The sequence below is a fragment of the Neovison vison genome, chromosome 9 (genome assembly GCF_020171115.1).
Source record: "Neovison vison isolate M4711 chromosome 9, ASM_NN_V1, whole genome shotgun sequence".
In the NCBI taxonomy this organism is placed as follows: Eukaryota; Metazoa; Chordata; class Mammalia; order Carnivora; family Mustelidae; genus Neogale; species Neogale vison.
Genome location: NC_058099.1, coordinates 97788576 through 97801282, shown reverse-complemented (window position 1 = coordinate 97801282; position 12707 = coordinate 97788576). Strand labels below are relative to the sequence as shown.

General features: G+C 59.6%; 1 protein-coding gene across 2 annotated transcripts in view; it reads left to right on the top strand.

Moving 5' to 3' along the window:
* Positions 1–12175, top strand: part of BICD2 (BICD cargo adaptor 2) — a 43223-nt gene extending 31048 nt beyond the window's left edge. The window contains exons 3-8 of one of the 2 annotated variants that reach the window (XM_044266047.1): positions 2980–3132; positions 4621–5055; positions 5520–6527; positions 6622–6773; positions 8182–8392; positions 10071–12175. In XM_044266047.1, coding sequence (XP_044121982.1) covers positions 2980–3132; positions 4621–5055; positions 5520–6527; positions 6622–6773; positions 8182–8392; positions 10071–10076 — 1965 coding nt within the window. In that variant the 3' untranslated portion in view covers positions 10077–12175. Of the gene's footprint in view, positions 1–2979; positions 3133–4620; positions 5056–5519; positions 6528–6621; positions 6774–8181 lie in introns of both variants that reach the window. The other variant, XM_044266046.1, reaches the window with a different exon arrangement.
* Positions 12176–12707: the final 532 nt, after the last annotated feature.

Genomic DNA, 12707 nt, shown 5'->3' with positions numbered 1-12707 from the left:
GGCTGGGCCCATCACAGGACTCTGTTTGCCCCGAGACAGCAGGTCCAGCCTGGGTCATCGCTTACCACCTTCCTAGAACCCACTGGAACAAAGGGAGAGGGAAGTACAGCGGAGCGCCTGTAGGAGAGAGTCACCACCTGTGAGACCCCTTTGTGTCCCTCTGATTGGCTTGTGTGGTTGTCACAGGCCGCTAAGTGAGGCTTGTTCCTGGGTTCCCTCTCCTGACGCTCCTTCCTCCCTCTCTCTCCTGGCGCTCCTGCGGCTGTGGCCCAGGCTGTAGGACCCAGGACCTAGGGCATTACCACTGCTCTGGAACCTTCCAGGCAGGGAGTCTCCCAGCCATGACTCCCCTCCTCTCCCTCCACCCCTCGCTCCCGCAACATGCACATGCACACACCTGGGGTGCCTCCCTTCGTGGGGTGGACAGGGAGGGTGGGCACAGCCCTGGCTGGAAGGACAAAGGCCTGGCTCAGCCCTGACCTACCGGTGCCTCCTGCCCTGAAGGTGCTTCTCTGGCTGTGTGAGGACAGCCATCTGGTCCAGGGCAAGTTCCGCCTGCCATTCCCCATGGGCCTCCTCAGGGTTTCCTCAATGAAGGGGAGTATCTGCTCCCAAGTTCTCCTCAGGGCCCCTGGGGGCTGAGGTGGGAGCATGCTGACGGGCTGGGGGCACTGAGGGGCATGGAGAGGGTTTGCTGATGAGGAACCCGAGGAATCCACCTTCTCCAGCCGGCCTGCACTGTCGGGGCAGAGGGTCACGTGTTTACTGCCTGTGCCCATCATAAGGCTGCCATCGACAGGCTGTCTGGGAGCAGATGCTTACTTGGGGGAAAACCAAAGCACGTGGTGGCCAGTTGGAGCTCGTCGGAGCCCTCAGAGTTGGGTGTGTGCTGGGCAGAGGTGCTGTGTCTGCTGCAGGCATCTGGACAGCGTTCCCAGACGGCGCCCTCACCTGCCGCATGCGTCCTGGGCCAATCTGGGAGCTTGGCGCCCCTGACCTCTCCGCCCCTGGGGCCCCCTGCTCTTTGTCAGCCCAGGTGCTTGTGATGGGAGGCTGTGTTGTCATTTTTAGCAACAGAGCAAGATGGGATGCGGCTCCCTGTGGGCCCATCACCCTGAGTTGGGAAGGTTGTCCTGGCCGTGGCGGGAGCTACCCCTCGTGTCTCTTCCTGCGGTCTGGAGGGTAGGTAGCTGCGGGGTTCCGGCTCTGGCTTCCATCCCGAGTGGTGGCCGTGTCAGTCGTGTCACGTGTGTTTGGGCACCTCTTGCACCCCAGGTGAGAGAGGGCGGAGTAGGCAGGGCATTTCTGGAGATGCAGAGCAGGCACGTGCCTGGTGTTCATGGGAAGTGAGGAGGTGCTCTGGGCAGGGGTGACCGCGCTGCCCGGAGCAGACGGAACCAGCGGCGCGTGCACGTTCCACGGACTGTCGTGCAGGGTGGGAGTTCTGTGTCAGTCAAGGACACAGGCTGGGTGCGCCTTCAGTGCACCAGGGCCCCCACATGCCGTCTGGAGTTCAGGTTTTGGGGCTCGGAGGGTCTGGGAGCCCAGGCTGGCCTGTGTACCCCCTCCTCCCTGCCACCATCTACTGTTTCTGTCCACCTCAGGGCCCTTGGGTTTGAAGGTGGTTATTGAGCTTTAAGTAAAGCCTGTTTGGAAGAAGAGAAGTGGATCTTGCTCGGGACCGTGCTCCCTGTGCCACCTCCTGGGTCCTCCCCTGCGGAGCAGACAGGTGGTCTGAGCAGGTGCGTCAGGCCGGGGTGGGCTGGGCCACAAGTGGGGAGCACCCGGCATGCTGTAGCCACGTGGACGTGGCAGGCCCATGGTCATGGTTCTTAGGAGTCCGTGATTGTGGCGGTAAGGGAGGCGCTCCAGAGCCGCACAGCAGGGGAGAGGGGAGAGGGTTGCTTCGTGTAAGGATTTAGCTCAGGTGACTGAGGGTGGTGGGCCAGTGCCTAGACACCCAGGGAAGAGCTGAGGTTACAACTGGAGTCTGAAGGCGTCTGGAGGCCAAATTCCTCTTTCCAGAGCATTCTAGTCTTTTCTTTGGGGCTTGGAACCGATGGGAGGAGGCCCGTCGCGGAGGGTGCTCGGCTTCTCTCGGTGCTGATCAGACGTCACTCTGGCCTGTATCCAGCGTGGTGGCGTCTGGACTGGCGTTTGCCCAAGTGCGTGGATGTGGGGGCCTCGCCACGTTGCCACAGACGTTAACCCTGACAGTTAACAAGGGCAGCAAACAAGGCTGTGCGAGCCCTGAGCTTGTGTGTGGGGCTTTGTCAGGGATTTCCAGCTGCCTCTCCAGTGAGTGACCGTGTTTTCTCGCGTTGCCGCTTGGACTGTATCATTTTGCATATTTTTGCCTGTTCAACAGGAGTTTTGCTTTCTGGGTGATTCTTGACTTTTCTTCAGCCTGTCCCGTGCTGTGTGTGCGTTCTGGCGTCGCTCTTGGCCATCGCCTTGGGTCACTTTGCCAGAGACTCATGTAGTGAGTTTTCAGGTGCTTGACACCGGATGACTCCCCCTTTCTGTTGCTTTCATGGTTTCCTTCTTTGGTCCCGTTTCATCTTAACCATCCAGCGTTGCTGGCACGCGTGTACCTGCGTGGAGTCTTGGGGTCTTGTCTACAAAGCCCCAGCACAGTGGAGAGGCCAGTTCGCGAGGAGCGAAGGCAGAGGGGAGGGCCCAGTGCGGTGGTGCTGGCCTGAGGAACCAGATGCCACCTGGAGTGCGGCAACAGGACAGGTGGGAGATAGTTTGTCTAGGGATCATTTCTGCCCCCAGGGATGTCAGCGACGTCTGGAAACCATTCTAGTTGTCAGTGTGGGAGGGAGCTACGAAATGTCCTGTCACATACAGGACAGCCCAGAATGTCACAGGGACTGAGGTCAAGGGACCCAGCCAGGTCCTGGCACAGCTACATGGCTGCCAGCGCCAGTGGGACCAGCTGTGGCCAGCTGCCCACACCCACCTTCCTCTTGGCAGATCAACCAGAACGTGGAGACGCAGCGTGGCCGCCTGCGGGATGACATCAAGGAGTATAAGTTCCGAGAGGCCCGCCTGCTGCAGGACTACTCGGAGCTGGAGGAGGAGAACATCAGCCTGCAGAAGCAGGTGTCTGTGCTCAGGCAGAACCAGGCAAGTGTCCCGGCTGCAGCCCCTGCCCCTTGCTTTGCGGGTCTGTGGTCTGCAGGCGTTTCCCTGCCTCCTTTCCCATAGCCAAGCCCAGGGCCACACAGCACATTGCTGTGGACTAAGGGGTGTGGGGGCAGGACCCGGCTTCTCCTGGACCATGAGAATGAGGTCTCTGCCTGTAGTATTGGCTGACTGCTAGCCTGGCCAAGGCATCCCAGTCAGCAAAAGTGGGAAAAAAATACAGAAGGTGATGCAGAGGAGACACCCGAACCCCAGGAGGCGGGGTGTCCAGGCCCCTCTCTCCCACAGCAGTTTGCCCTAGTGGCCCCCCGGGTAGAACGATGGGCACTGAGGAGCAGTAGGGAGAGGTCCGAGCTCTTCCCTCCTGCACTCAGATAACCCCAACAACAGGTAGGGTCACCTTAGGCTGTGATGGGGTCAGGAGGGTCACCTCCACTGGTAACAGAACACCCACGTGAGATCCCTGAAGGCCTACACTTGCCGCCTACCTCTCCAGGCACTACAGCTCTGCAGGGTGGGGCTGGGGGACCTTTTCTCAGCAACCCCAATGCTCAGCGCCCTGGATGTTTGAATCTTGCATGGGAAGGCCTGGGTTCATGTGTGTATGTCAACAGCAGGCCTGCTGTGACACTGCACATCAGTGGTCATGCACAAGTGTCCTGAGACAAGGAAACTGAGGCAGATGGTGGAGTCCAGTTCCCTCCCCGGCCTCCCTGCCCCTGGGTTGTGTTCTTCATTTCTTGCACCAATATAACAGAAGGGTAAATACTTTCAGAAATTCCCTGTAGCCTCTGGGGCGCCTAGGTGGCTCAGTGGGTTAAAGCCTCTGCCTTCCGCTCAGGTCATGATCTCAGGGTCCTGGGATCGAGTCCCGCATCGGGCTCTCTGCTCAGCAGGGAGCCTGCTTCCTCCTCTCTCTCTGCCTGCCTCTCTGCCTACTTGTGATCTCTGTCTGTCTAATGAATAAATAAAACCTTTTAAAAAAAAATTCCCTGTAGCCTCCTCTGCAGACACCTCCCTTGTCCACCCGCAGACACGGCTTCAGTCCGTGTGACTCCGGATCGTCTGCTGCTCCCACGGGGGTGCCTCCGGGTCGGGTGCCAGGCGGCTGCGGCTTGTCCCTCCTCCGTGGCGGCACTCCTGCTTCTGCTTGCAGAGAGGATTAGAAGTGATGGTCCTTGCAGGGGCGTTGATCACGTGTTTTAGGTTTCTTAGAATATTTAACCAACTATTCATGTTCATGAAGTAGCTCTGGAATTTCCAGCCAGTGTGTGTGTGCTGCCGTTTCAAGTGACCCGAGCCGCGTGCAGCAGGGATGCGTGTGTTCCGGGTCCGGTCGTGTCTCCGGCTCTGCCAGCAGCAGGTGCACGGGACCCAGAGCCCCCGAGCGTCCAGCGGCCCTTGCTGCGGTGGCCACACGCCTGTATGTCCCCCTCGTATGGGCACAGGCCAGCGTCCCTGTCTTTCCAGGTGGAGTTTGAAGGCCTCAAGCATGAGATCAAGCGTCTGGAGGAGGAGACCGAGTACCTCAACAGCCAGCTGGAGGACGCCATCAGGCTCAAGGAGATCTCGGAGCGGCAGCTGGAGGAGGCGCTGGAGACCCTGAAGACGGAGCGAGAGCAGAAGCTCAGCCTGCGCAAGGAGCTGTCCCACTACATGAGCATCAACGACTCCCTCTACACCAGCCACCTGCACGTCTCCCTGGACGGCCTCAAGCTCAGCGACGACACCGAGGCCCTGGCCAACGGCTTTGAGCATGGTGGCCTGGCCAAGCTGCCCCCAGACAACAGGACCTCCACGCCCTCCAAGGACGGCCTCGCCCCACCCTCCCCCAGCCTGGTGTCCGACCTCCTCAGCGAGCTCAACATCTCTGAGATCCAGAAGCTGAAGCAGCAGCTGATGCAGGTGCGGGCGGCCGGGGTCATCACAGCGCCGGGGCCTTGGGGGTGCGCACGCCCCCTCTTACCGGTGTTTACTGTAAAGGCCACGTTGTTGCTGTAGTGACAGTGCAGAGTTGCAGGGGAGGTGCCCCAAGGAGGAGGGTCCTGGTGATGAGGTGGCAGTCTGGGCCTGGCCCAGGGTTCCCTGGGTTTCCTCGTGCCCCTTCACGGGCCCACGTGCAGCCTCCCACGCTGCATCATGTCAGGTCTCCTGGCGTCTACACCATGGCCCGCCCCTGGCTGGCACACATCTCCAAGGAGGGCCGTCTCAGCTCCGCAAGCTTCCAGGCTGGGAGGGCCCCTCAAGGCTCCACACATTGCCCACGTCACAGAGACCTGCAGGGTGATCGCTGTGGCACAGGCGGGGTCATCACTGGGTCTGTCCTGGGGGTCCTGCGGGCTGCTGACGGGCCTCCTGTGCTCTTGCAGATGGAGCGGGAGAAGGTGGGCCTGCTGACCACGCTGCAGGACACGCAGAAGCAGCTGGAGCAGGCGCGGGGAGCCCTCTCAGAGCAGCATGAGGAGGTGAGCCGCCTCACGGAGAACCTCACCGCCCTGCGGCGCCTGCAGGCTGGCAAGGAGCGGCGGACGGCCCTGGACAGCGAGAAGGAGCGTGACAGCCACGAGGACGGTGACTACTACGAGGTGGACATCAACGGGCCTGAGATCCTGGCTTGCAAGTACCGTGTGGCCCTGGCGGAGGCAGGTGAGCTCCGCGAGCAGCTGAAAGCCCTGCGCAGTGAGCATGAGGCTGGTGAGGCCCGGCACGCAGAGGAGAAGGGCCAGCACGAGGCCGAGAGCCAGGCGCTCACAGAGAAGGTCTCCCTGCTGGAGAAGGCCAGCCGCCAGGACCGCGAGCTGCTGGCCCGGCTGCAGGCAGAGCTGAAGAAGGTGAGTGATGTCGCGGGTGAGACGCAGGGCAGCCTGAGCGTGGCCCAGGACGAGCTGGTGACCTTCAGTGAGGAGCTGGCCAACCTCTACCACCACGTGTGCATGTGTAACAACGAGACGCCCACCCGCGTGGTGCTGGACTACTACCGAGAGGGCCCGGCTGGCGCCGGCCGCTGCAGCCCCGAGGCCCGCGGGCGCCGCTCACCCGTCCTGCCCAAAGGGCCGCCGGCCACAGAGGGTGGCGCGGGGGACAGCAGCCCCTCGCCCAGCCCCTCTCTGCCCTCGCCCTTGAGTGACCCGCGTCGGGAGCCCATGAACATCTACAACCTGATCGCCATCATCCGCGACCAGATCAGGCACCTGCAGGCGGCCGTGGACCGCACCACAGAGCTGTCGCGGCAGCGCCTGGCCTCCCAGGAGCTGGGCCCCGCTGCAGATAAGGACCGGGAGGCGCTCATGGAGGAGATTCTCAAGTTGAAGTCCCTCCTGAGCACCAAGCGGGAGCAGATCACCACGCTGCGCACCGTGCTCAAGGCCAACAAGCAGGTGTGCGGCTGGGCGGGCGGGGCTCCTCCCTCCCTGGGCCTCGGCAGGGACCCGTGTTTCTCAAGCCCCTGCCCTTCGTGTTTCTGACCCCCAGACGGCTGAGGTGGCCCTGGCCAATCTGAAGAGCAAGTATGAGAACGAGAAGGCCATGGTGACCGAGACCATGATGAAGCTGCGCAACGAGCTGAAGGCCCTCAAGGAGGATGCGGCCACCTTCTCCTCCTTGCGCGCCATGTTCGCCACCAGGTACTTCCCACGGCTCCTGCCAGCGGGCCCGGGGTCAGGCCCTGCGGGGGGCTCCACCCCTGCCGCTGCTGAAGGCCCACAGGGCTGTCACCTGCAGTGTCGTCTGCACTCCGCTCGCAAGAGGACGGGGCTGGCGGCAGAGGCTGAGAGCCCAGGGCCCAGAGGCCGGGCTGGAGGCACGAGGTCAAAGGGGGGTGCGGGCTGAGGCTGATACCGAGTATAGTTAGCTCCCCAGAACTCCGCAGGAAGTTTGTAGATTCACAAGGACACAAGGAAGTGTCCCTGCCTGGCAGTGACGTGGTCCTGGGGTGCCCCATCGGACCTGCTGGCCAGGGATTAAGCTGGGGAGGGCAGCCAGCTGTGGACATAGGCACCCATCCACCTCCCCCAGGAAGTCAGAGCAGGAGGCTGCTCTGGGCCTTGCTTTTGGGTGTTTGCACTACCCACAGGGGCTGGTCTTAGGCAGGCACCAGGGATGGGACGGGCCCACGATGGTCCAGGCAGGTCCTTCTTAAGCCGGGGAGGCTAAGGCTATGGTTAGATGGGGTTGGAACCCAAATCAAGGCCTGTTGCTCTTCGTGCTATAGGAGGTTGCAGAGATGAGGAAAGAAAGTTCCAGGCTTCCCTGAAGGCTCCCTGTTCTCCTGGTCAAAGACCTTGGAAAGGACCCCACAGTCGGTCTCTCACCATGTGGGTGACGTGGTGACTCTCAGTTTTGTAATTGGTTTCATTTAACAACTTGGCATCTCAAATGCAGCTGAGATCACAGAATTGCAGGAGGGAGGACCATGGCAGGTGGAGTGAGGGATGGGCTCGCCCTCCACTGCCTCCCTCAGGGGCAGACCTGGAGTGGGTGTTTCTCTCCAGCTCCATGGAGAGAGGGGACATAGGTCCCAGATAAGGAGATGACAAGAAGGGTCACATCTATATGTGCTTTTCCCAGGCTCTGGTGGGTCATCTGGTGCTTAACTCAGCACCTACTGTGCACAGTGATCCGGAAACAAGGCAGGTCCTGCCTTTCGGTTTACCTGTGAGGGCTGGGTGCCCCTTAGCCTTCTGGAAGTTGGCAGAGCAGCTGCCATCTCCCGTTACTGAAAACCAGCTGGGGAGCCCTTCCCAGAGGAAGCCGAACCTCTGAGAGGCAGGCGCGTCCTTCCAGCCGGCCGCTGAGTCCCCTTGCCCTCTGTGCGCTCTGGGTGGGTCCTCCACGGCGTGTGCCGTGCGGGGTGCTCTGCCGGCCGCTGCGTGTGCCGTGCGGGGTGCTCTGCCGGCCGCTGCGTGTGCCGTGCGGGGTGCTCTGCCGGCCGCTGCGTGTGCCGTGCGGGGTGCTCTGCCGGCCGCTGCGTGTGCCGTGCGGGGTGCTCTGCCGGCCGCTGCTGCCATGCTCTCGCCTCCGGCGCCCCCACAGGTGTGACGAGTACATCACACAGCTGGACGAGATGCAGCGGCAGCTGGCGGCCGCGGAGGACGAGAAGAAGACTCTCAACTCCCTGCTGCGCATGGCCATCCAGCAGAAGCTGGCGCTCACCCAGCGGCTGGAGCTGCTCGAGCTGGACCACGAGCAGACCCGGCGGGGCCGCGCCAAGGCCGCCTCCAAGGCCAAGCCGGGCACCCCGAGCGTAAGTCACACCTGTGCCTGTGCCAGCGACAGGGCCGAGGGCGCCGGGCTCACCACGCAGGTGGTCTGTGGCGAGAAGTATAACGTTTACTGCGATTAGGGCCACGGGGCCGCCGCTGCAGCTACCCTGCCGCACGTCACCTGTCCGCTTGACCTCCACTAACCCAGCAGCAGTGGGACCGCGGTGCTAGGCTGGTCTTAACCGTGACTAACGCACAGAGGGAAGGATGTGGCCGAGGCGGCGTGCTGTTCCACCTGGACCCTGTGAGCTTTGTGTCTGTTCTCACCCTTCACAGCAGCTGCTCTCCTGGTGGGGGAGGGGGTGTCGGGGGGTCCGAGTGATGTGTCCTAGCACACACGTGGCTTCCCAGGGTCTGTGTGCCATTGGCCCCTGCTGGGGTGGGGGGGAGCAGAACCCGAATTGAAACTTGCATGTTCTCTGCACGTGTCTAATGCAGCGGCGTTAGCGGGTCCGGCCCGGTGCCAGGCGCAGCATCAGGGGCCGCGCCAAGCTTGGCACAGTTCACAGAGAGAATTCCTTTGTGGTTTATGCGGTATCTCACTGCACAGCACATTCAGGACACAGTTCCCTCCCCAAGCCCAGAGAAACAGTAGCCCTGACTCCTGCGTCCTCCAGTCCGGGCACGTGCATGCACAGGGCACAGCTCATGCTCGTGAGGCCCAGAGCTCAGCCTCTCTTCTGAGATCTGCACACCCGTTTGGTGGCCTGTGAGGTGACATATTGGTAGGCCCAAGGCCTGGGGTTTTTTCCTTGAGAAAAACTTTGTAAGTGCCTGGCCAAATCCTGTTCTCACAGGAACCCCATCGTTTTGTACTTAGGGTGTCGCAGCCTTCGTGGCAGGTTTCTGCAGCCTCTGCTCATCATCACACACCCCCAGAGCAGGGCTCTAGAAACCTCCAGTGGATGGCCTGGGACTAGGGACTCCCACTCTGTGGCCAGAGCCCAGCCCAGCGTGGAGAGGGAGCCCCGCGTGCCCGGGGCTTGCTGCGCACGCAGGTGGCGCGTCCCCTCATCAGTGCAGTTGCAGATGTGGGGACAGGCAGCATAGGCAGCTGTAGGGCTCTCCATTCCCAGCGCTGGCGTCCACGGCCACCTGAGGTCCCACGTTCCTTTGCAGTATTTCTCTTCCTGTTTCCCTGGGGGCCGCAGGACCCGAGGCTTCTGTCTTTCCCTGAAGGGCTCCTTGCCTGATCTCTCCATGCCCAGGGGGGTTTGTGTTGCCCCGATACAGCTCTCGCCTCCGTTCCCAGGCGCGTCTCGGTCCCCAGCAGACTCAAGGCACTGCACAGACCGCGGTGGGCTTGGCAGACAACCAGAGTAGGGGGATGGCGGGCCCGGCCGTGCCAGTCCCCAGGACCAGGCTGCTTTGCTGATGGGCCGTTGGGTCTCGGATCCCTCTCCCAGCCGAGGAGGGGCCGGGCCGCTCCCTCTGCAGGCAGGTCTCCCGGGGCCCTGGCCGCCCGCCGGCCCCGCCCGCCGCTTCTTGCCGCTGCGCTCCTGCTTGCAGGCTCTCCCTGAGGCAGTGGGGCTGGCGGCGCCTCCTAACACACGCAGGTCTTCTCTGCCGCCCACTAACGCACCACTCCTGCCCCAGCCCGGGCGGCGGTCGTCTGAGCGGTGCTGGTTCTAACGCTGTCTTGTTTTCTCCCGTTTCCAGCTGTAGAGTAGCTGCCGGGAGGACCCGGCCGCGGCCCTGTCACACTGCAGCCCCTCCCCCTCCCGCGGGCCCACGCCGAGGAAGGAAGGGCAGCCTAAAAGTCCACTTAGAAACGTGTTTGGATATGCCACTGCAGTTCTTTCCAAGTTAGCATTCCCTGAGTGTTTAATGGCAGAGAGAAAAAAGCTTTAATGCTGAGAATGCCGCCAGCTGCTGCCTGGAAGGCCTCTGTGCAGCGCTGAAGAACCCGCTCGGACAGCGGCCACCAGGCTTGCTTAGAAACCCGCTAGAAACACTCAACACCGGGGCTCCCTGCTACAGACGCCCTTTTTTTATCCGATCAACCTGTGCACTTTTGATATTTTGATACTATATTTGCTTCCTTAATCCCTCCCATAGAGACGGTCTCAGATGCCGTGGTCTGTCTCGTGGTCCTGTAGTGCTCCGCCTTAGCTCCCGCCGTGTTGATCTGACATCGGCACGTGGCATGGATGTGTTTTCCTAGCATGTAGCTCTAGACTGTTTAGATGGAGGCCTCGACCCGGCAAGGAGCTCAGCGATGCGTGTCCGCGCTGTGGTCAGCAGCCTTTGTGTTACACGGCATTACGGTTCATGTTTGAAATTACAGATTCTAAATGCCATGTTCATTAAGAAATCCAGGGTATTCCAATTCTGGGGTTTTTCATATCGTATTATTATTATTCTTAGGAATAGTTCAATGTAACAAGAAGAAAACTTGACCTTTGCTCTGGTTAAACAGTAATAGGCACTTGAAAACAAAAAGATAAATTATTGAGTGAGTAGTATTACCTACAAATTCCAGAATCTTCTGGGTTTTGGGACATTGTGAAGCATGACTGATTAACAGAATTTTATACAACTGTTCCAGTGAAATTCCAAATTGGAATTGTTTTGTTACTCTGGTTGTTGTGCCAAATTGTGGTACACTTAGAAAATCCTACAGTCGTCGATTTTTAGGGTGTTCTATTTCAACACCTTTTTGTTAGTAATCATTGCCAGTAGTGCCTTCATCAGTTAAGGGAGGTGTCCCAGCGTAGTTTCGGCTCTGACATGGATAGCGAAGAGCTGGGTGGGAGTGTTGCAGGCCAGGGTGGACCAAGAGGTGTGAACGGGCGCACACCTTCGTGCCTGAGCCTGGGCATCTTCATCGAGGGAAAGAAAACAGCAATTGTGCGAAATTCTGTTAGTCAGTGATTCTTCACCGTGCAGATCCTTGCAAATTCAGGGGCTGAGAGAAGGAACGTGAACACACACGCATTGAGTGTGCTTTGGGAACCAGATGGACCTGGGGGACCAGCTAAGCAGGCGGCGCGAACAGCGTGCCACGTTTGCGAAGAGCAGGAGGCAGGGGCGCCGGCGCTGTGGGCCCCGTGCGCTGGGGCGAGGCTAGCCGTAGGACTCTGCAGCTGTGAGGAAGAGACGTTCTATGTTCTCTTGCTTGGTGTCACTAATCACTGTTCATTTCAGGAAACAGAACTCGGTATAGCTCCTCAGCAACCCAGGGCTGTGTCCTGTCGGGTGTGCTGAGTGAGGCTGCGCTTACGGTAAAATTGGTACTCACAGAGGAAGAAAGTGTCTTCCCTTCTCCAAAATAAAGGACAAATTATAATAATATTTAAGTAGCAAGAATAAAAGAATTCTGTTTCCTGGAATAAGCATTTCTTATTCCTAGTTATAGGGACCCCTATTTTTACCTTCTATTACAGTGTTGGTTCATAAGAAATAATGTTACATTTACGATGACTTCATCTGTATGGGGTATTTATTTGCAATGATGTCTGAGTACTGTATTTTTTTTTCTGTGCATTACCTTAGTGTCAGAAATGTTGTCTTTATTTTAAGATCATATGCATGTTCTCCTGCCAAGGAACCTTTACACAGACCCTAACAAACAAACAAAAAATGCCTTCAGATTTCTGAGAAAATAAGGCAGAGCATGGAAAAGGAGTAGGACGGAGCATTCGGTCTCAACTTGGGACGCGGGTGAACGGCACGAATGTCTGCAAAGCCAGTGCACATAGGAACAGTGGGCCTGGTAAGGGTCACGTTGGTAGGACCAATAAATAAAGAATAATACAAAAGCACAAGACTTGTTCTCTGTGGCTGCTCGGACCCTCGGCTCCAGGTGACTGTGGGGCCAGCAGTGCATCGTAACTGCAGTGCCTAAAACACGAAAACCGGCCTATCTGTGAACGCTGGTGGTAGGAAGTGGACACAGCCTGGGGCCCGTTTCTGGAGGTTCGGGCAGGAGGGGAGGTGTGGGATGCCTCTGGCAATGGCCCACAGGTGTCCCGAGCCCCAGCGGTGTGGCAGCGAGAGCACATCGCCTTCACACTGTCCTCTCTCAGGAAGCAGAGATTTGGATAATGTGGGGTCCTTTGCTGTCCACACTCTTGGTCTGTGAACTCAGGGATGCGTAGCCATGTTCACCTGTAGGAATGCCTGTGAGGAACACTGAGCTTGTCCTGCTGTGATCTTAGGGGCAGATTCTGGCTGAGGGGACAGGGTGTCCTGGGGACACTCCGGCAGCATTCGTCTGACAGCCTCAGTCAGGCCCAGGGGACTGCCCAGACCTCAGGTCGCTGTCTGAGGCCAGTCCCAGCACACCTCCCTCTC